This window comes from Lipotes vexillifer, unplaced genomic scaffold (genome assembly GCF_000442215.2).
Source record: "Lipotes vexillifer unplaced genomic scaffold, Lipotes_vexillifer_v1.1 scaffold247, whole genome shotgun sequence".
Classification (NCBI taxonomy): Eukaryota; Metazoa; Chordata; class Mammalia; order Artiodactyla; family Lipotidae; genus Lipotes; species Lipotes vexillifer.
In genome coordinates, this window is record NW_006794161.1 from 141,566 (window position 1) to 164,881 (window position 23,316).

At 36.8% G+C, this 23,316-nt stretch overlaps 1 protein-coding gene across 1 annotated transcript in view; it reads left to right on the plus strand.

The window, feature by feature from the left end:
• CACNA2D1 (calcium voltage-gated channel auxiliary subunit alpha2delta 1) overlaps positions 1-23,316 on the plus strand; it is a gene marked incomplete at its 5' end in the record, with an annotated part of 180,611 nt that overhangs the window by 129,022 nt on the left and 28,273 nt on the right. The window contains 7 exons of the mRNA XM_007467043.1: positions 1,251-1,327; positions 2,631-2,651; positions 3,317-3,377; positions 11,146-11,243; positions 20,864-20,951; positions 22,042-22,104; positions 22,787-22,890. Of these exons, the coding sequence (XP_007467105.1) occupies positions 1,251-1,327; positions 2,631-2,651; positions 3,317-3,377; positions 11,146-11,243; positions 20,864-20,951; positions 22,042-22,104; positions 22,787-22,890 (512 nt within the window). The remainder of the gene's footprint in view (positions 1-1,250; positions 1,328-2,630; positions 2,652-3,316; positions 3,378-11,145; positions 11,244-20,863; positions 20,952-22,041; positions 22,105-22,786; positions 22,891-23,316) is intronic.

Consider the following 23,316-nt stretch of genomic DNA (forward strand, 5'->3'; position numbering starts at 1 on the left):
AAAAAAAAAAAAAAAAAAAAAAAAAAAAAAATGCTGAATAACTCAATTGCTCATATTAATTGTCGTTTTTTAATAATAGTTGCATTGGAAATCTTAGAGATAACCTCATTTTTGGCATTAGTTCGTTCGTTTCCTTCTGTATTCAAAGGATAGCAGAGACCATTTGCAACTGTGAGTATGGATGTGGAATAATTAGTTATGTTCTGCACATGTGTATCAGCCATCGTGAGAGTAGAAGAATTACACATATGCAGTTGTTACGGGAAAGTGCCTCATATTCTGATATCTTTTAACAATTCCAATATTTTGTGTGTTTTATTAATTGTCAGCTTCAAAATGAGTGCGGTTACCTGCTTGTCACCTTTTTAGTTTGTACAGTCATAATAAGACAGGTTTGGATGACAGGCTTGTTTGACAGTCCTTGCGTCTAAAATGTTCAGAATTTGGCTTAAGATTTGCACTGGAGCTTTCCTCCAGTGTGTACATGTACCATGGGACTAGAGTAACCCATGGCTCTTGTAAACTATTAAAGTCAAGGTGTTTTTCCTACTGTGCCTAACAGCAATCTGCCAAATGATACGGGATATCCACAGTTAATGAACTTGAAATAAATACAGTTACACTGTTGGGTAAGAACCAATGGGATGAGCAGGTGCTATAAAGGAGCCTGAATTTCCCTTCCAAAAGACATGGGGGAAATGGCCTAGAAAAGAGTTGTACAATATTAGGTATTTAACCCCTCAAAAGAGACTATTTCAGATGATTTTATGCATTGTGTAGTTAGTAATGATAATAATCTTTCATTTGTAATTTTTAGTAGTGTACATTTGCTAGCAAGCACTGTAACATTATGTATAATTCATTAGGGAGAGGATAGCCAATTGGCATGATATAATTACTTTGCTTAAACGTAGCCCTAGTATTCTTCTATTTTTGTCCACAAAGTATTTTAATATAGTTTTCTGAAAATACAGTATCCATGACATTTCTTCTTCAGCTGATTTATGGGCACATTTTGTAGCTTACTTTCCATGTGTCTCTTCTGATTCTCTACAATGTAGAGAACTGGATGGCAAGACCAAATTAAGTACCCTATTTGGTGAAAGCATTTTCCTGTCAAAGTAATATGTCTTTTCCTTCCCATGAGGAAGATCTTTGGATTTTCCATGAACTTACGATGTGTCTTTTTTCTTTAAGTTATGTTTCATTTTTGTTTGTTTGTGTTTATGCTTCTCTTGTTTCTATTGCAGTTTGGCCTTGGTATTACCAACCTACAGTTTTTACTATATAAAAGCCAAAATAGAAGAGACAATAACTCAGGCCAGATGTAAGTACTGTGAAAGCAACTTCAGGGTCTGTTTGTTATCTCCTAGTACCAGAGGTTTAAATACGTCTAGACTTTGGAATACCCAAGGCTTATACATTTTAGTGGGTGTTATTACCAAATCAACAGCAATGATTCTAACCCATTCCAAACATGCAAGGAACAAGAAGTATTCTACATGGATAGAATATGAGCAGGTACTCCAGTCTCACTGGCAGTCCCTACCACCCTCCCCTGCCTTGCTTTGTGCTCATAGAATCATTGCCGTGCTGTGTCCTCTGTTGCTATTGTTTTAAGGGTCTGCTAGCTGGCACAAAATGTTTCACACAGTCTCTACTCATGGCACTCTGCTGGTAGTAGTAAAGTTTTTCTTTTCTTTCTTTTTTTTTTTTTTTTTTTTTTTTTGCATTTGGCAAGAATGATATTATGCTCCACATCATCGACTTTGTTGGAATAAATTAAATTTTACTGGTCTTTGGCTTTGGTTTGGCAATTAACTTTCTTCTAATTATCCAAATTAATGTCTTCAGTAACTCAAATGGATCAGTTTGGTTTTTTTTTTAAGCGTCATTTGGAATGTGGAGTAATTATTAACACTAGTGCATATTTCAAGTCATTTTAATCTTTGTTTTGGGTGACTAGCTTCAGTAAAGTAAAATGACCATCATATCCTTTGCATATCACTCAATTATTCCTAACCACCTAAATTTTGTCTGTTACGATAAAGTAAAATATATATATGCATATATATATATATATATGTATATACCTTTTACCTCTGACTGTACATGAACTACAGTTTCTTTCCTTTCTCTGTCAGTTCTTTTTTGGTCTCTGCAGTCCTGATTCTCATTGCACATTGTGGTAATTTAGACCTTTATATTGCCGCTTTCACTTGATAGATAGATATGATGGTCTTTTAACAGCCACCAACTTTGCATGAGCTAGTTCTTCACTTGATAAATGAGGGGGTGCCTAGTGGGTCTTTGATGATTGGTAAATGCTTCTGTTTATAGGCTAGCATCATTGGTATTGCACTTGTGTTAGCCACTTTGCAAAACAGACCCTTGAAATAACCACAGTACAGAGAGGGTGCTCTAGTAATTGACAGGACATATTTTCCAGTCTTCAAAAATATGTGTCTTTTCTTGCAGACTACAGCTGTACATAAATAAACCTTTGATCTATGCACAATATTTTTATTCAAGAAAGTCATTGAATAAAATATTGTTTGTGACCCCCCTTTGCTTTTTACCCTCTTTTTTTTTTTGTTTCCCTGCTTTCTCTTTCTGATGGATTTTCACAGCAAAAAAGGGCAGAATGAAGGGCAAGTATTTTCTTGTTGCTCAATTTCTTTTTGTTTAGTACACTTGACATTTCCACTGATATTTCCATTCCTATTGGATACTATCCTCTGTGCTTCTCATTTGCTAGATTTTCCTCCATGATCACTCAGACCTTAGCGGCAAAAAAGGGGGAAAGAATATGCCTGTGTTTATATACGTAACCTATTTCACTTTCTTTTTTTCTTAAATACTTGTGTGTTTTTATCCTTCTACTTTCTAATTCATACTAATATGAAGAATACTATTAATTCACTAAAGGCATTAATGGGTTTATTAAAATCATTTTCTTTATCATGATATTGGTAAAATATTTGACATTTTAAATAAATACCTCTGGTGTAACATTGACAAAAGTCACTTTTTAAAGGATATCTTGGTTATAGTAGGGTTAGTTAGTAAATGGGAAAATTATAGACCTAACATTGTCTTTGATATAACTGTTGTAATCCATGTTATGAAATTAAAATTGAGTTTATTACTGTAAAGTGTTGGGGATCTTTATATTCATTCATGTGTTTCAGTTTAGGATGGAAATAGTCTGTTTTTATTTTTCCGTGTAAGGTTATTTTTCTAATGCCTTCCTATTGACATCAAATCTCAGGATGCATATTCCGGTTTGTCTAACGCTGTAACATTATCTTTGCAGATTCAGAAACACTGAAGCCGGATAATTTTGAAGAATCTGGCTATACGTTCCTAGCACCAAGGTAGGTTTTGTTTTCTTTTGTTTTCTTTTTTTATAGCTCATTGTGGATATGTAGGGCTTCAAGAACAGGTCTGAGCTGGGGTCAAGACTGCTGTGGATTATGCCATGCCAAATTATGGAACCAAAGGAAACAATAAATTTAAAACTGAAAGAGAATGCTGTTCTTTCATTCATTTACTCATTCAGGTACTTAGCTACTGTGTGCTAAAGAATATGCTGACTTGGGGATACAGCAGTGAATAGGACAGATGGAGGTTTTGCTTTTGTTGGAACCAACAGTATATCCAAAACGAAGAGTTGTGAATTGGCATTTGTGACTATGTATACACATACAAACTCTCACTCACTTTCTGTCTCTCTCTCTCTACACATACACACACACACACACACACACACACACACACACACACACACACACTGAGATAGATATGCATAGATATGTACAGATATATACATATATGTGTATATATACACAAGAATGTGTATGCCTCATAGAATGACTTAACATCATTGATTTTTTTAACACAAGTTTTTGGGAAATATATTTTAATACAGTGAGATTTTCTCACATAATTTTTAAGATTAGCATTCTTTCCTCCTAACCAATTTTACTTCTCTCGCTTATAATCCCCCTTCCGTAGCTCTAATATACATCTTCATCTCTACCTCTGTTTTCTTATAATTATTTGAAACTCCATTCAAGAATCCAAGATTATTCTTTATTTCTATTTCTTTCCTTAGTTTTTGACTCCCACTCTCCATCAGACACATGTAATAAGACAAATCAACAGAATTCCTATTATCCTAGGCTACTGAATAAAATAGATTCAGAAGCTTGTAGTATCCAATTCTCACAATTTTTCCTTCGTAAAGAAATTGCTCTAAGAAGGCTCCTAAAAACTGGTCTCAGTTATTATTTCTTTTTATTTCTGCATAAGACTATCTGAATTTTTGGTTCTTATTGAAAGTAGGGAATATATATAACTTTTTGAGAAATCTCTGTTAACTAAGCATATTTCTGGCTTTGTGAGTGACTCTGCCCTCGAGCAGTGTTCCTGCTTGAACTGCCTTCAGGCTTGGACACTGCTGATCCCACGCTTTGACATTCTGCCTCCTCTTGCTTAATGACATACTTTTCTGGTTTTCTTCCTCCCTCCCTGGCTGCATATTCAGTCTCTTTCATGAGCTTCCCTTCTTGTGCACATCACTCATATGAAGCTGCTGGCCTGGGCTCTCTTATCTTCCTATTTTGAGTCTACAGACATACCACAGACGCCCACTATTCCGTGTCTACAGTTTGGGGTGATGGCTCCCAGATCTGCAGGATGTTGGTAACATCTAGAAACAAAATAGACATACTGTGTGGTTTATTGACCTTACATTATAATATAAGATCAAACTATATATTTTCAGACTTTATGTCTACCCTACATATTTTAATATGAGACTTCATGTTTATGGAGCCTAATAGGAATCTCTCTTCAAGGTGCTTCAAATTCATGATCTCCTGAACATTTGTCCTCTTTGGAAAACTCTTCTTTCTGTGTTGCCTCAGTGACAAAAATACTGTCCTCCCCAAATACGCAGTCTTGAAACCTGATAGATGTCTTTGCTCCCTTTCCTTTATATGGAACTTCTGGTCAATCAACAAGTCTTGCCACATAGAATTTATCTTATGAGTATCAAGTATGTCTGTCAAACTCTGCTGCCTTTGTTCTAGTTCAGGCTAGTGCCTTCCTCACTTAAACTACTAAGGCTGCCTCTTAATTGATCTCCCTGCCTCCAGTATTTCTCCCTTACTTCCAATTTCTGTCTCCTTTCTGTAAGCAGAGGGAGTCTCTAAACTTTCAATAACATTATGTTTCTCATCTGTTAAATACTAACCAGTGGCTTCGTATTATCCCCACGATAATCGATGCTGTATAGGAAAGCTTTCAAATGTTCTGTCACTAGGTCCCAGTTTACCAGTGTGGTCCCCTATACTCTAAATCAGGGGCTGACAAGCTACAGCCTGCAGTTTTACGTATAAAACTTTATACGTAAAGTTTTATTAGAACACAGACACAGGCATTTGTTGATGTATTGCCTGTGGCTGCTTTCACTACAAAGGCAGAGCCGAGGGGTTGTGGCCTAGACCTTTTAGCCCATAGAGCCTGAATCATTTACTCTCTTGCCCTTTAAGAAACAGTCTGTCAACCTCTGCTTTAAAGTCTAGCCACACTAAACTTATCTTATTTCCTAAAATGCATTGTGTTTTCCTCCTTACTGCTCTTCATCCACTAATTTTCTTTTCTATTTTGGATTGAACACACACACCTCCAGTCCTTCCCAAACTCCAACTTCAAAGCTCCTTGATCTGGGAATTTCTTTCCCATCATCACTGGATTAGACATCCTTGCTGACTGCTTCATAGAATCCTGTATTTCCCGTACTAGAGTACTGGCCACATTTCATTTTATTTTCCCCAACACAGACATGATGACATCTATTTGACTTACCATTCAATACTCAATATCAAATCTACTGATTGGCACACAGTGGGGGCCTCATAAATAGTTGACGACTGGAGAATCTATAAATGTATGAAAAGTATTTTAAAAATCACATTATTAATTATAATACCTGCAATCTTACTAGCAATTTTTTGATACAAGTAACTTTGGGCCACTGCTAAAACTAGTTTTAGCTGGAAAGCGGAATATTAATGTAGCACAGGGGTGAGAAGAGGTTGAGATACTGGGTGCCCTGTGTTGATGAGACTCTCCCTCCGAGCATGGTAAACGTCCAGGAATTCCCAGAGAAGATAAATATATCTCTCAACTTCAATTCCCAGTTCATAGACAGTGGATTTTGTTATAGTTTAGCAAGGATTACCATATGGATCATTTCTGTGGCCTGTCACGTTCAATATCAATATGACTGGCTGGAAGACTAGAATTCACCTGTGTGTTCGGGGAAGGAGCAAATAGCAGAGGAGGGAAGAAATGTTGTAGCTTGTGGGAGAAACAATGAGTGTTCACCCCAGTTAACATGTGTTAAGCCTTTTACATGTATGATTTACATGTATGATTTGATTATATTTACCCCTGAAAAGAGCTCTATAATAAATTAGTGTTATATATTATCCTATTTCACAGATCCGGAAACAGTTTTAGAGATGTTAAATAATATGGGATTTGAATCTGTTTCCTTGCTACTCTAAGGTATAAATATCTACACTGAATATGCAAATACTTAGGGAATCTCAAAAGAATGTCCAGTACAGCTGAATAAAATATTTTTGTAGGGAACATTTCCTGGAAACATGAGCATTGGATGTGTATTCAAAGATTTGTGGAAAGTAAACTGATAGAAAATTGGGATAAAGAAAAAATTGATGAGAAAAGGGAGACATTTATGTAGCATAGAATATCCGGCATATGTTTTTGTCACTGTTATTAATGGGAAACAGTGAAGCAAACTCTAGAGAAAGACTTTCAGGATCTGTTTCCCAGATTTTCATGGTCATAGCTGTGTTACTCAGATTCTCTGCATCTTAGTTTCTTTACTTACAAAATGGTGCTAACAATAATACCTACCTCGTACAGTTTTTATAAGCTTTAAGTGAGATAATATTTCATGCAGAATATTTAGCATACCTCTTGGTATGACATGATCTTAAATAAATATTATTTATTATTATTATTATTTTATTTATTTTTTTGCGGTACGCGGGCCTCGCTGCTGTGGCCTCTCCCGTTGCGGAGCACAGGCTCCAGACGCGCAGGCTCAGCGGCCATGGGTCACGGGCCCAGCCACTCCGCGGCATGTGGGATCTTCCCGGACCGAGGCATGAACCCGCGTTCCCTGCATCGGCAGGCAGACTCTCAACCACTGCGCCACCAGGGAAGCCCTTATTTATTATTATTGATGGTTATATTAAGAGGTCAGAGCAGGAGGGATAGTTATTTCATAAAAGATGTTATGGGAATTTCCTGGTGGTCCAGTGGTTAGGACTTGGCACACTGCCGTGGGCCCGGGTTCAATCCCTGGTTGGGAAACTAAGATCCCGCAAGGCATGTGGTGTGGCCAATAATAATAATAATAATAAAGGATGTTAAAAAGCAGTTATTTTAAAATAATTTAAAGAAGAAAGCTCATGAAATTTAAAGGTAGAACCATTTTTGTTAATTCTTAAATAAACTCTTTGACCCTAATTAGTACTCGGTTTTTGCAATTTCCTTAAATTTTGAAAACTACTGGAAAGGAAAGCATGGAGAATACAGATGTGTGGAGCATTATTCCTATCTTTAAGAGAATTACAGTCATAGGAATGAAAGTCTACAACATGGATTAATTTTTCTATCTTTCTTGGATAATCAGAAATGAGAAAGCACTTCAAAGATAAGTTAGAATAAGAAAGAAAAGTATGTGATCACCAGTAATTCAATGCTAATTTGAGATGTATGACCTATGTAAGTTCGTGGAATAGAATGAGAACAAACTGACTTTCAGTATTCTAGAAAGAAATAATTGGCCAAATTTCTAATACCAAAGATCTTTTAGTTTACAGCCACTTAAGTTACAAATCCCATTTTGGTCAGAAACACAAAGTGACCAAAAAAGATTATATAGCTTTGAGGCCCTGAAGGTATTTTCAGCAAATCGAAATTGAATTTGTTCCTTTAAAGCCATCCAGAGGTCTCTCCACCTTGCTACTTTAATCTTTTTTAGGGGGGAAAAAAAAAAAAAATCCTCAGAAAAGTAATGATCAATACGCGTAAGATTGATCTCTTTTAGAAAAACAGTGCCTCATAGAAAGTTTATCAGCAAAGTCTATCCCACACGTCCTGAGGGAACTCAGCAGTTGTGGTAACCACAGTTATTGCCTGTCATGCACTTTCCTGGGGTGGTTCCTTTGGGAGAGATCTCAAGAAATGCTGATTATCTCCAGTTGTCAAGCTCCCAGGCCTATGCTGAACAATCATTAGGCTAACAGGCAACCGATGTTGATGCTGTCTGTCTAGACGTACATTCACATCCCAAATATTTCAGTCAGGCTCTTGCTACTTACTACCTAGTGCACAGGCACCCTGCTCTGCCTGGTGTGTGACTTTCTGTTGTCCCGGCTCATTCTTATTACTGGAGAAATCATTCCCCTGACACAACATTCAGCGTTGTGTTTTCTCACGTCGCAGTTGTTTAAATTCTTTCACTTCTGCTCACGTCCTAATTCAACAACTCTCCTTAATGGTAGTTCATCACTTTCACTGCTTTTGCCATTAGGATACATCAAAAGGTCAATAATAACTTTAGACTCCTTCAAAGTTGGGCACAACCGAGCCAGCAAGGATCAAAACAGAAACAAAACATAACATGATGACATTGTCTAAACTAACTGCTCACAACACTGACAGCCTTCTGTTGGTAGAGGTCAAAGCTGCTTTTGGCCTGAAGCTTTGTAACTATAAAAGCTCACAGAGTGAAAGTTCAAAGCACAGTGTAGGTTATGTTAAAACACTAGTTAGGGATCTGAAGACTTGGCTTCCCCTCAGGGCTTGACCACTTGCTAGTTAGGTGCCTTTGGGTAAATCTTTTTACATCTTTGAATCTCAGTTTCCTCACAACTAAAATATTAAATTACCTTCTGATAAAGTTATTTTTAGGATTAAATGATTAAAAGAAAATTTTAGAAATGCCTTCTAGACAATAACATGGAATTTTTAAATTCCATGTTTTATTAATGATTTTATTAATAATTATTTCATTTATTCCTTCTAAAACATTCTATTTAATCCTTCTAAAACCTTCCCATCAGCTTCTAATTCTGTGCGATCCTAGTTCAATGTATTGGCCTTTTGACTTCCAGGCTAGTGTTATTTCCAGAAAAGCATAGCATTGTGGGAAGAAGTCAACTTTAGCTCTGTCAGTAATTTAATGGGTATTATGAAAACTTTTTAAACCTTGTCTCTAAACGAAAATTTTCCATGAACCGAGAAGTCTTGTTTTTGAAGTTCTGACATTCTATTCCTCTCTGCAGCTTTGTATTTAGATAATGTTTACTTTTTGCATCTGAAAATGTTTACTTTTTGATTGCATTTTTGTCTTGAATATTTTGATTATCCAGTCTGTTAGTTGTATTAACCTAGTTATTATAATTGTAATCTTCTTATAATATGTATGTTGCCTTACATTTATTCTTAATTTCCAAAACACTTAGGACAGCAGTTCTCAAAGTATAGAACCCTGTGGGTTCCAAAGTCTCTTTCAGAGAATCTGCAAGGACAAAGCTGTTTTCCTAACAATGTTAAATGGCATTTGTGTTTTTCATCATATTGACATTTGCAGTGACAGTACAAAAGCAATGGTGAGCTGATACCTTATCAGGAATCAAGACATTGGTACTAAAGACTACTGGTAGCCACTGTAATCTTCATTGTCAGGCACCCACATTGGGGAAAAAGCCAGTGTCACTTTAAAATATCCTTGATTAAAGCAGTAAGAATTATTAATTTTACTGAGGTTTACCCATGAGTATATGTCTTTTAATACTCTGTGTAAAAAAAGAAAAAAAGGAAGTTTTACTGCATACCAGAGTAACTTGCCTATCTCCAAAAATTGTGTGAATTGAGAGCTAAAATAGGAGCTTCTTGCTTTTTTTCCATGAGATATCATTTTACTAGAAAGAATGAATGACAGAGGAACTGTGGTTATTCAGACTTGGGTATTTGGCAGACATTTTCTCAAAAATCAATTAAGTGAGCCTTTTACTTTGAAGAAAACAACTGAAAGTATTTGTTCCCAATGACAAAACCTGAACTTGAAACAAAAGTTAGAATTTTAGGAAAGTTACATATTCATTACTGTAAGCATGACAGCTTCCCAATAGTTATCGACTTATCTGGTGAGATCAGTGATGTTATTAATGAATGTGAATTTTCATTATTGTGTAATAAAATATGTTACCGTTTAGAACATCTGCATTATTCATCTTTCAAATAACCGATTTATGATGTGATAAAAATCATGATTGGTAAAAGATTCATTCAAAATGTAAGATGGTGCATTGAATTTTAACAGAGTACAAAATGTTCATTGGTATTGTTTCAGATTCCATATTACAAATTACGAATCAAGAAATTGCAAATAATCAAGTTTTAGTGTGTTACTCAAGAAAAAAGAACACCCACAATTATCTGAAAAGATTATTAAAATAATTCTCCTTTCCAACTGATGATCTGTGTGAGCACTTACTTTTTTCATGTGCCAAAACAATCTTGCAGTCAGCTGAATGCAGAGACATTAGTGTCTTTTCTTAAGTCAGTAATTACAGATATGTGCAAATAACTAAATCAATGCCACTTTATTTTACTCGATTTTTTAAAACAGTAATTTCTCAAAAAAAACGTTAACACAATGGGTTTGTTGTAGGTATTTGATAAATATATATCTTTAAATTTCTCAGTCTTAATTTCTATATGTAAATTGTTAACCTACCACATAAAATGACAATAGTACAGTAGGAGTAACAGAAGCCAACACTTATTGGGCACCTTCTGTCCAGAGTTCAAATGGTCAATATATTTAATATATAATCCTGACCACTTGATGTTAAAGTATCATTCCATTATAAGGATGAGGAAATGGAGATAGCCAGAATTCAACAGCTTGCAAAGTCACGCAGCTAGTAAAAAGTTTAAAAATTAAGTGTTTTCACTACCTATGCTTACTGTGTACATTTTTGTAAAGTTGTGATTTTACCACCTAATATCCTAAACTATTTTTTTCAGAGATTACTGCAATGATCTTAAAATATCAGATAATAACACGGAATTTCTTTTAAATTTTAATGAGCTTATTGATAGAAAAACTCCGAACAACCCATCATGTAAGTATGCATTAATTTGCAATAATTGCTTCAGTGTGGTTATATCCAAAGTAGTCAAATCGTGGTTCAATTTAGTTTGTTGGTATGCTGGTTTATTTATTTACTTTTTGAAGTTTTAATGGTAATAATTTGACACTTAATTTTTTTCTATATTACAGAAATTTTATTCTGTTATTAAGTAAAATCCAATGTTCAAAGCCAGGTATTCAATACCTGCAAAAGTTTAGATGTAAATAGTATATGCTTACCTTGTTCCTCTCAAATTTGGGAAACTGAATTTGGAATGATCTTTTGAAGGTTCTTTATTGCATTGTTCTTTCCTCTATGCAGAGGAACACACATTTTATTTTATTGTATTTTATTTTATATATTTATTTTTTACATCTTTATTAGAGTATAATTGCTTTACAATGGTGTGTTTCTGCTTTTATAACAAAGTGAATCAGTTATGCATATACATATGTTCCCATTATCTCTTCCCTCTTGCGTCTCCCTCCCTCCCACCCTCCCTATCGCACTCCTCTAGGTGGTCACAAACCACCGAGCTGATCTCCCTGTGCTATGCGGCTGCTTCCCACTAGCTATCTGTTTTACGTTTGGTAGTGTATATATGTCCATGCCACTCTCTCGCTTTGTCACAGCTTACCCTTCCCCCTCCCCATATCCTCAAGTCCATTCTCTAGTGGGTCTGTGTCTTTATTCCTGTCTTACCCCTAGGTGCTTCATGACATTTTTTTTTTCTTAAATTCCATATATATGTGTTAGCATACGGTATTTGTCTTTCTCTTTCTGACTTACTTCACTCTGTATGACAGACTCTAGGTCTCTCCACCTCATTACAAATAGCTCAATTTCGTTTCTTTTTATGGCTGAGTAATATTCCATTGTATATATATGCCACATCTTCTTTATCCATTCATCCAATGATGGACACTTAGTTTGTTTCCATCTCCGGGCTATTGAAAATACAGCTGCAATGAACATTTTTGGTACATGATTCTTTTTGAATTATGGTTTTCTCAGGGTATATGCCCAGTAGTGGGATTGCTGGGTCATATGGTAGTTCTATTTGTAGTTTTTTAAGGAACCTCCATACTGTTCTCCATAGTGGCTGTACCAATTCACATTCCCACCAGCAGTGCAAGAGTGTTCCCTTTTCTCCACACCCTCTCCAGCATTTATTGTTTCTAGATTTTTTGAAGATGGCCATTCTGACTGGTGTGAGATGATATCTCATTGTAGTTTTGATTTGCATTTCTCTAATGATTAATGAAGTTGAGCATTCTTTCATGTGTTTGTTGACAGTCTGTATATCTTCTTTGAATAAATGTCTATTTAGGTCTTCTGCCCATTTTTGGATTGGGTAGTTTGCTTTTTGTGATTGAGCTGAATGAGCTGCTTGTAAATTTTGGAGATCAATCCTATGTCAGTTCCTTCATTTGCAAATATTTTCTCCCATTCTGAAGGTTGTCTTTTGGTCTTGTTTACGGTTTCCTTTGCTGTGCAAAAAAGCTTTGAAGTTTCATTAGGTCCCCTTTGTTTATTTTTGTTTTTTTTCCATTTCTGTGGGAGGTGGGCCAAAAAGAATCTTGCTGTGATTTATGTCATAGAGTGTTCTGCCTATGTTTTCCTCTAAGAGTGTGATAGTTTCTGGCCTTACATTTAGGTCTTTAATCCATTTTGAGCTTATTTTTGTGTATGGTGTTAGGGAGTGATCTAATCTCATACTTTTACATGTACCTGTCCAGTTTTCCCAGCACCACTTATTGAAGAGGCTGTTCTTTCTCCACTATACATTCCTGCCTCCTTTATCAAAGATAAGGTGACTATATGTGTGTGGATTTATCTCTGGGCTTTCTATCCTGTTCCATTGATCTATCTTTCTGTTTTTGTGCCAGTACCATACTGTCTTGATTACTGTAGCTTTGTAGTATAGTCTGAAGTCAGGCAGCCTGATTCCTCCAGCTCCATTTTTTGTTCTCAAGATTGCTTTGGCTATTCGGGGTCTTTTGTGTTTCCATACAAATTGTGAAATTTTTTGTTCTAGTTCTGTGAAAAATGCCAGTGGTAGTTTGATAGGGATTGCATTGAATCTATAGATTGCTTTGGGAAGTAGAGTCATTTTCACAATGTTGATTCTTCCAATCCAAGAACATGGTATATCTCTCCATCTGTTTGTATCATCTTTAATTTCTTTCATCAGTGTCTTATAATTTTCTGCATACAGGTCTTTTGTCTCCTTAGGTAGGTTTATTCCTAGATATTTTATTCTTTTTGTTGCAATGGTAAATGGGAGTGTTTTCTTGATTTCACTTTCAGATTTTTCATCATTAGTATATAGGAATGCCAGAGATTTCTGTGCATTAATTTTGTATCCTGCTACTTTACCAAATTCATTGATTAGCTCTAGTAGTTTTCTGGTAGCATCTTTAGGATTCTCTATGTATAGTATCATGTCATCTGCAAACAGTGACAGCTTTACTTCTTCTTTTCCGATTTGGATTCCTTTTATTTCCTTTTCTTCTCTGATTGCTGTGGCTAAAACTTCCAAAACTATGTTGAATAAGAGTGGTGAGAGTGGGCAACCTTGTCTTGTTCCTGACCTTAGTGGAAATGCTTTCAGTTTTTCGCCATTGAGGATGATGTTGGCTGTGGGCTTGTCATATACGGCCTTTATTATATTGAGCTAAGTTCCCTCTATGCCTACTTTCTGCAGGGTTTTTAACATAAATGGGTGTTGAATTTTGTCGAAAGCTTTGTCTGCATCTATTGAGATGATCATATGGTTTTTCTCCTTCAATTTGTTAATATGGTTTATCACATTGATTGATTTGTGTATATTGAAGAATCCTTGCATTCCTGGAATAAACCCCACTTGATCATGGTGTATGATCCTTTTAATGTGCTATTGGATTCTGTTTGCTAGTACTTTGTTGGGGACTTCTGCAACTATGTTCATCAGTGATACTGGCCTGTAGTTTTCTTTCTTTGTGACAACTTTGTCTGGTTTTGGTATTGGTGATGGTGGCCTCGTAGAATGAGTTTGGGAGTGTTTCTCCCTCAGCTATATTTTGGAAGAGTTTGAGAAGAATAGGTGTTAGCTCTTCTCTAAATGTTTTATAGAATTCGCCTGTGAAGGCTTCTGGTCCTGGGCTTTTGTTTGTTGGAAGATTTTTAACCACAGTTTCAATTTCAGTGTTTGTGATTGGTCTGTTCATATTTTCTATTTCTTCCTGATTCAGCCTTGGTAGTTTGTGCATTTCTAAGAATTGGTCCATTTCTTCCAGGTTGTCCATTTTATTGGCATAGAGTTGCTTGTAGTAATCTCTCATGATCTTTTGTATTTCTGCAGTGTCAGTTGTTACTTCTCCTTTTTCATTTCTAATTCTGTTGATTTGAGTTGTCTCCCTTTTTTTCTTGATGAATCTGGCTAATGGTTTATCAATTTTGTTTATCTTCTCTAAGAACCAGCTTTTAGTTTTACTGATCTTTGCTATCGTTTCCTTCATTTCTTTTTCATTTATTTCTGATCTGCTTTTTATGATTTCTTTCCTCTGCTAACTTTGGGGGTTTTTTTGTTCTTCTTTCTCTAATTGTTTTAGGTGCAAGTTTAGGTTGTTTATTTGAGATGTTTCCTGTTTCTTAAGGTAGGATTGTATTGCTATAAACTTCCCTCTTAGAACTGCTTTTGCTGCATCCCATAGGTTTTCGGTCATCGTGTCTCCATTGTCATTTGATTCTAGGTATTTTTTGATTTCCTCTTTGATTTCTTCAGTGATCACCTCGTTATTAAGTAGTGTATTGTTTAGCCTCCATGTGTTTGTATTTTTTACAGATCTTTTCCTGTAATTGATATCTAGTCTCATGGCGCTGTGGTCGGAAAAGATACTTGATTCAATTTCAATTTTCTTAAATATACCAAGGCTTAATTTGTGACCCAAGATATGAGCTGTCCTGGAGAATGTTCCACGAGTACTTGAGAAAAATATGTATTCTGTTGTTTTTGGATGGAGTGTCCTATAAATATCAATTAAGTCCATCTTGTTTAATGTATCATTTAAATCTTGTTTTTCCTCAGTTTATTTTCATTTTGGATGATCTGTCCATTGGTGAAAGTGGGGTGTTAAAGTCCCCTACTATGAATGTGTTACTGTCGATTTCCCCTATTGTGGCTGCTAGTTTTTGCCTTATGTACTGAGGTGCTCCTATGTTGGGTGCATAAGTATTTACAATTGTTATATCTTCTTGTTGGATCGATCCCTTGATCATTATGTAGTGTCCTTCTTTGTCTCTTCTGATTGTCTTTAGTTTAAAGTCTATTTTGTCTGATATGAGAATTGCTACTCCAGCTTTCTTTTGGTTTCCGTTTGCATGGAATATCTTTTTCCATCTCCTTACTTTCAGTCTGTATGTGTCTCTAGGTCTGAAGTGGGTCTCTTGTAGACAGCATATATATGGGTCTTGTTTTTGTATCCATTCAGCCAATCTGTGTCTTTTGGTGGGAGCATTTAGTCCATTTACATTTAAGGTAATTATCGATATGTATGTTCCTATTCCCATTTTCTAAATTGTTTTGGGTTCGTTATTATAGGACTTTTCCTTCTCTTGTGTTTTTGTCTAGAGAAGTTCCTTTAGCATTTGTTGTAAAGCTGGTTTGGTGGTGCTGAACTCTCTCAGCTTTTGCTTGTCTGTAAAGGTTTTAATTTCTCCATCAAATCTGAATGAGATCCTTGCTGGGTAGAGTAATCTTGGTTGCAGGTTTTTCTCCTTCATCACTTTCAGTATGTCCTGCCACTCCCTTCTGGCTTGTAGAGTTTCTGCTGAGAGATCAGCTGTTAACCTTATGGGGATTCCCTTGTGTGTTATTTGTTGTTTTTCCCTTGCTGCTTTTAATATGCTTTCTTTGTATTTAGTTTTTGACAGTTTGATTAATATGTGTCTTGGCGTATTTCTCCTTGAATTTATCCTGTATGGGACTCTCTGTGCTTCCTGGACTTGATTAACGATTTCCTTTCCCATATTAGGGAAGTTTTCAACTATAATCTCTTCAAATATTTTCTCAGTCCCTTTCTTTTTCTCTTCTTCTTCTGGAACCCCTATAATTCGAATGTTGGTGCGTTTAATGTTGTCCCAGAGGTCTCTGAGACTGTCCTCAGTTCTTTTCATTCTTTTTTCTTTATTCTGCTCTGCAGTAGTTATTTCCACTATTTTATCTTCCAGGTCACTTATCCGTTCTTCTGCCTCATTTATTCTGCTATTGATCCCATCTAGAGTATTTTTCATTTCATTTATTGTGTTGTTCATCATTGTTTGTTTCATCTTTAGTTCTTCTAGGTCCTTGTTAAATGTTTCTTGCATTTTGTCTCTTCTATTTCCAAGATTTTAGATCATCTTTACTATCATTATTCTGAATTCCTTTCCAAGTAGACTGCCTATTTCCTCTTCATTTGTTAATGTCTGGTGGGTTTTTATCTTGCTCCTTCATCTGCTGTGTGTTTTTCTGTCTTCTCATTTTGCTTATCTTACTGTGTTTGGGGGTCTCCTTTTTGCAGGCTGCCGGTTCGTAGTTCCCGTTGTTTTTGGTGTCTGTCTCCAGTGGCTAAAGTTGGTTCAGTGGGTTGTGTAGGCTTCCTGGTGGAGGGGACTAGTGCCTGTGTTCTGGTTGGTGAGGCTGGATCTTGTCTTTCTGGTGGGCAGGTCCACGTCTGGTGGTGTGTTTTGGGGTGTCTGTGGCCTTATTACGACTTGAGGCAGCCTCTCTGCTAATGGGTGGGGTTGTGTTCCTGTCTTGCTAGTTGTTTGGCATAGGGTGTCCAGCACTGTAGCTTGCTGGTCGTTGAGTGAAGCTGGGTGCTGGTGTTGAGATGGAGATCTCTGGGAGATTTTTGCCGTTTGATATTATGTGGAGCTGGGAGGTCTCTTGTGGACCAGTGTCCTGAAGTTGGCTCTCCCACCTCAGAGGCACAGCACTGACTCCTGGCTGCAGCACCAAGAGCCTTTCATCCACACAGCTCTTCAATTTTGGGATGATTTGTTGTCTATTCAGGTATTGCACAGATGCAGGGTACATCAAGTTGATTGTGGAGATTTAATCTGCTGCTTCTGAGGGTGCTGGGAGAGATTTCCCTTTCTCTTCTTTGTTCGCACAGCTCCCAGGGTTCAGCTTTGAATTTGACCCCGCCTCTGCTTGTAGGTCGCTGGAGGGCGTCTGTTCTTTGCTCAGGATTAAAGAACAGGGTTCTTTAAAGGACAGGGTTAAAGAAGCAGCTGCTTTGGGGACTCTGGCTCACTCAGGCCGGGGGAATGGAGGGGCACGCAGTGCGGGGCGGGCCTCCGGCGGCAGAGGCCCGCGTGAAGTTGCACCAGCCTGAGGCGCGCCGTGCGTTCTCCCGGGGAAGTTGTTCCTGGATCCCGGGACCCTGGCAGTGGCGGGCTGCACAGGCTCCCCGGAAGCGGGGTGTGGATAGTGACCCGTGCTCGCACACAGGCTTCTTGGTGGTGGCGGCAGCAGCCTTCGCATCTCACGCACGTCTCTGGGGTCCGCGCTTTTAGCCGCGGCTCGCGCCTATCTCCGGATCTCCTTTAAGCAGCGTTCTTAATCCCCTCTCCTCGCGCACCAGGAAACAGAGGGAAGAAAAAGTCTCTCGCCTCTTCGGCAGGTCCAGACTTTTCCCCGGACTCCCTCCCGGCTAGCTGTGGCGCACTATTCCCCTTCAGGCTGTGTTCACGCCGCCAGCCCTCTCCCTCCGCTCCGACCGAAGCCCAAGCCTCAGCTCCCAGCCCCGCCCGCCCCGGCGGGTGAGCAAACAAGCCTCTCGGGGGGGTGAGCGCCGGTCGGCGCCGATCCTCTGTGCGCAAATCTCTCCGCTTTGCCCTCCGCGCCCCTGTGGCTGCGCTCTCCTCTGCGGCTCCGAAGCTCCCCCCTCCACCCCCCACAGTCTCCGCCCGCGAAGGGGCTCCCAGTGTGTGGAGACTTTTCCTCCTTCACAGCTCCCTCCCACTGGTGCAGGTGCCGTCCCTATTCTTTTGTCTCTGTTTATTCTTTTTTCTCTTGCCCTACCCAGGTACGTGGGGAGTTTCTTGCCTTTTGGGAGGTCTGAGGTCTTCTGCCAGCGTTCAGTAGGTGTTCTGTAGGAGTTGTTCCACGTGTAGATGTATTTCTGGTCTATCTGTGGGGAGGAAGGTGATCTCCTCGACTTACTCTTCCGCCATCTTCCCCTTGTCCTGGAGTTTTATCTTGATCACAGTTAACGTTATTCTTAAAAAATATGCATCTATAATTTCCCATTTTATGAAGTAAATCAAGTTAGAATGGCTAAATTTTAGTAGTTTTTAACAATTTTATTTGTCTTTCCGAGAAGTCTGCATCATTTATACTCTGAAACCTCATAGAGATTTGTGGATTCTGGGCTCTTAAAACATTTAAAAATCTTAACTGTTTTTTCTTCCTAAAATTACCCTATTTATTAAAAAGTACAATCAGGAGAAAAGGCAGTATACTTAGGAAATAAGAAAAACCAACTGCCTGGCAAAAATTACCTTAGTAAATATAACTTGAAGATAAAAGTACACATAAATGACTTGTTTGTTCTCTTTCTCCTTCTTGCATCTTCTCCCTTCTGCTCTCCCTCGTCCTTCTTCTCTCTCTTTCTTTTCTTCTTAAAAGTTATTTCTCCTGCTATCAGGAAGGGTTAAATAAAGCACTTCCTCAGTTATAAAAAAAAGAAAATCCCTTCTTAAAGCTGTCTCTCAAACTTACATTTATCTCATAAGAAATAACTACTGAGCACCTCTAAGACGAGTTAGCCGGTTGCTCGAAAGAGCCACTCTGGAAACCTGTCATGGGTGGGTGAAGTCTGCATTGATCATGCCTGAACACGTGTGATTTCAAAAGTTTCTGCTCAATGTGAGCTCGTTCTGAGCAGAACCTTTACAATGTTAGTATTTATTTCCAAGAGAGAACTGAAATAATAAGATTATTGAATACTACTTTAATTGGATGTCTCGTCTCAGAGAAGTACAAGTATTTAAAGAAAATACTTTTAGTAAAATAGCGCTAATATCCATAGTGTTATTTATGTTCTTCAGTCTCTTCCTTCATTTCAGTTAACTTTTTTCTGCCTCCCCTATAATTCTGTGGGAAATGTTTGAGATGATTATATAAAAAATTGAGAACTTACTAGATGTGTTATTATGAGTTAATAGCTATGAAATAATTTCTATTTTCCTGTGACAGTGTTATAGATTTTTCTCAATCATACTTTACCTCATGTTATCAATAATCTGTAAAACCAACTCTAAAAGTAGATATCGGTGATTGAAATGTAACTGTCCTAAATGGTTTTTTTTTAAAGAGGTACAAGTTTAACTTTGCTTTATAAAAGTACTTAATCCATCAGTAAAATTACAATTCTCACCTATTGTTTAAGTTAATTTATTAAACTACCTAAATGTGAATGCTGTAGAGTGGTTGTCTTCTTCATATTCTTGTTTATTTTTGAATTAAAGTAAAAATGAAAAGCGTAAATGTATAACACGGTAAAGCTTAATACTAATAATCTATTTATTGCGTGTAACCAGCTGCAGGAGACAGATTTCAAGATTGATTTTAGGCTTAGAGCATAATGAAAATATGAATCAAACTATGAAATTACTTGCAACATTGATTTATATTACAGATTAAAACAATGGTCTCTTTTGTTTTACCTAAAAGGATTTAAGAATTAAAATATATCACTCACTTTCCAAAAGGATTATTTTTTTATATTGTTTCTAAAACAATGTAATAAAAGTTCCTAGAATGAATTGAAATGAAGTCTAAAATATGGATTAAATTGATCCTTTAATCTTGAGTGAAAGATACATTGAGGTAAAATAATTAAAAGGAACTAAAATGTTTTCTAGCCTATGCCACCCCCAACTCTTGTGGTAATACAGTATTAAGTAAGGCCATATATTCCATATCTGAATAAAATGAAATAAGAAGTGTGAAGTTTCAGTTGGTACTTGTAGGTTATTTCAGAGCTTTATGGGCTTAGAGCAGAGAAGCCAAGAGAAAGGGAAGAAGGCAACATTTTTTGTTTAAGAGAGTGTATTCATTGACCCTTGGTCCTCGGCATCTCTTACCTTCAAACCTGGGCTAATACTCTCTTCAGTTACTCCAGAAGTGACAGCCTGAAGCCTGTGCTCTTTCATCAGTACCAGCAGATTCCAAAAGCCGGTCTTGGAGCAATGCTGGTCTGTGATAAGTTATTCTGTTCTTGGCCCCAAAACAGAAAACAAAAAAACAAACAAAGAAAACCCTATATGTATTATATAATTTTATATTTAGGCATACAATCGTCTGTGAAATTATGATACTTTGGAATCCTTATCTCTTTGATAGCATTTATAAAATAATTTGCCTCATTTAGAATTGGTTTTTCCACTTCTAATTTTGTGCATATCCTGAAAAATGGAAGAGGAACCATATAAAAAATGTAGAAAATTAATAAGGTTACATTTTTAAATTCATAGAAATATTATCCACTCTAAATTGCTTCTGGAAATAGAAAATGTTTGTTTCATTACTATCCTAATTAAACTATGTGGGTGTAATTGAGGCTTTCCTTCTCTGTTAGGCAATACGGACTTGATTAATAGAGTCTTGCTGGATGCCGGCTTTACAAATGAACTTGTCCAGAATTACTGGAGTAAGCAGAAAAACATGTAAGTGTTTGTCTTATTAATAAAAGATATATATTCTGTATTTCAGTTTAGCTTCTCTCTGGGAAATTTTTGGAAAATAAGTCTCAAATTTAAAGTTTATTATTTATCTTTAATAACCGTTTCCCAAGAAAACCATTTTGCAGTTGTTGACAACTTGAATTTTCAGTTGCGGGTGTGTGTCAGGACTAACATCTACCGTTACTCAGCTTTACGCATGTATATGCTACAGTGTGAATGATCAAATTAAATAGGTGTGCTTGCGTGTGTCTCAGTGTTGGTGGTAAACTAGGGCTTCTAGTGCATGTTCAGTTAGCTTTCTAATAGCCCTGCCCTACAGCCAGTCAAGACAGGGAGAAATCTGACAATGGTTCTCGTTTCCAGTCTCTTCTCCGCCCCATTTCCAATCAACCACCAAGTGCTAAATATTGTTTCTAAAAATGTTTTCCTCTCTTCTTCATACAGGGTTCTAATTGTTTTCCATTTCTAAGAAATCACAGCAGCTGATGTCTCCGCCTTTAGGGCTTCCAATTCCTCTGCCCACAGGCCCCAGGCTGTTCTCCATGTAACTCATACTTTCCAGAGTCTCACTTTTAAAATGGAGCCCTAACTTCAGGGCTATGAAGCAGCCTCTCCAGCGTGGATTTCACGATCACTCATGAGCTGACCATTCTTCAGAAGCTTATACTTGCAACTTTACCTCCTGTTGTTTCTCACCTCATGCCTTATGCTTTTATTACACCAAATACTACCACTTTTTACTAGCTTTCCCTTACATGTACTCTTTTCTTTACATGTGATGTCTTCCTGTCATCTGTGTTAACTCCCATTCCATCTTCAGCATGCAGCTATCTCATTATTTCTTATGAAATGTCTTCCTTAAGCATCCTCCCTTTAACTATTTCTTAGATATTTTAAGAAATATCTAAAAACTATGTTTTATTAAAACATAGTTTACATCTATTGATACATTTACTTCGGCTTCCTTTATCTCAGGAACTCATTCTGTTTCTCTTTGTACCACCAACACCTAAACTAATACCTTACAAAGAATAAGTTGAATGAAATTTCCTTCTTTTGTCTTCTGTTCCAGCAAGGGAGTGAAAGCACGGTTTGTTGTGACTGATGGTGGGATTACCAGAGTTTATCCCAAAGAGTAAGTTCAAATAGCATCTGTAAAAATTACTAGATTACAAAGGACTACTCCAAGGATCTGTACCTTACTGTATAAGGAAGCCATTCTTCAGAGAAACTGATCATTATTAGTAGTTAAATTGGAATTTACCTGAAGTACTTAATTATTAAAATACTCCATTTCTTTCAAAAATGCTATTATAATTCTTCAGTGATGTTTTTGCTTGTCATATATATTACAACATTGAAGAGGTTATCAAAGAGATTTCTTTCTTCATAGACATAAGCTAACCTGGTTAAATGAACATAATGGTTATTACAAATATGTCAGTTGGCAGTGTTTGCATAGCACTTCATTGTTTTCACTGTTTTATGGATTTTATCTGTGTTTATCTTCAGAAGAGTCCATAAAGTGGGCTATATAGGCTTGTTAATATTAATTGACTTATTAACTGACTTGTCTATAATTACCTGGCTAGTAAATGGCAGAGTAAAACTAGACGTCAGCTTTTTCTGCTCCTTAGTTTAATTCTAAGCAGATCTGTTGCTTAGTAGTGAATGTCATTTACACCATCAATTACCACTAACTTCCTTAGACATACCTGAGATACAGACATATCTGTAAAGTTCAGTGGTGTCCACAAAGGAAAAGTAAGTTATCAAGTAGATTAAAGAATAAAAATGATGACCCATTTCCTCCTTAGGGCTGGAGAAAATTGGCAAGAAAACCCAGAAACATATGAGGACAGCTTTTATAAAAGAAGTCTTGATAACGATAACTATGTTTTCACTGCTCCATACTTTAACAGTAAGTATTGCTTTAGAATTCAGCCATCTCAATTCCTTTTTTAAAAATAAATTATTGCTACTACCTGCTTCCCCCCACACAAACAATATATTTTATGTTATTTGCTCAGAATAGTCATCATTAAGCATATACCATGTGCACGACATTGGAAGGACAGAAGCATCCATTTAGTTGAGGAAGTAAAACGCATCTACAAGAAATCAGCCACCCAGTAATGTAAAGACAGCATATCTACAGGCATGCATAATACATTGAAACACATATAGATCATCCCTCATTTCACAAACTGCAAATATATTTAAGAATGTTTAATGAATTTTAAAAATGTAATTAATCAGTTTGCTCTTTAATCGGTATTAGGTGCATAACATTTATAAAAATTAATAATAGCCTATATTTTAAAATACTTTATTGGGTTCTTTCCCT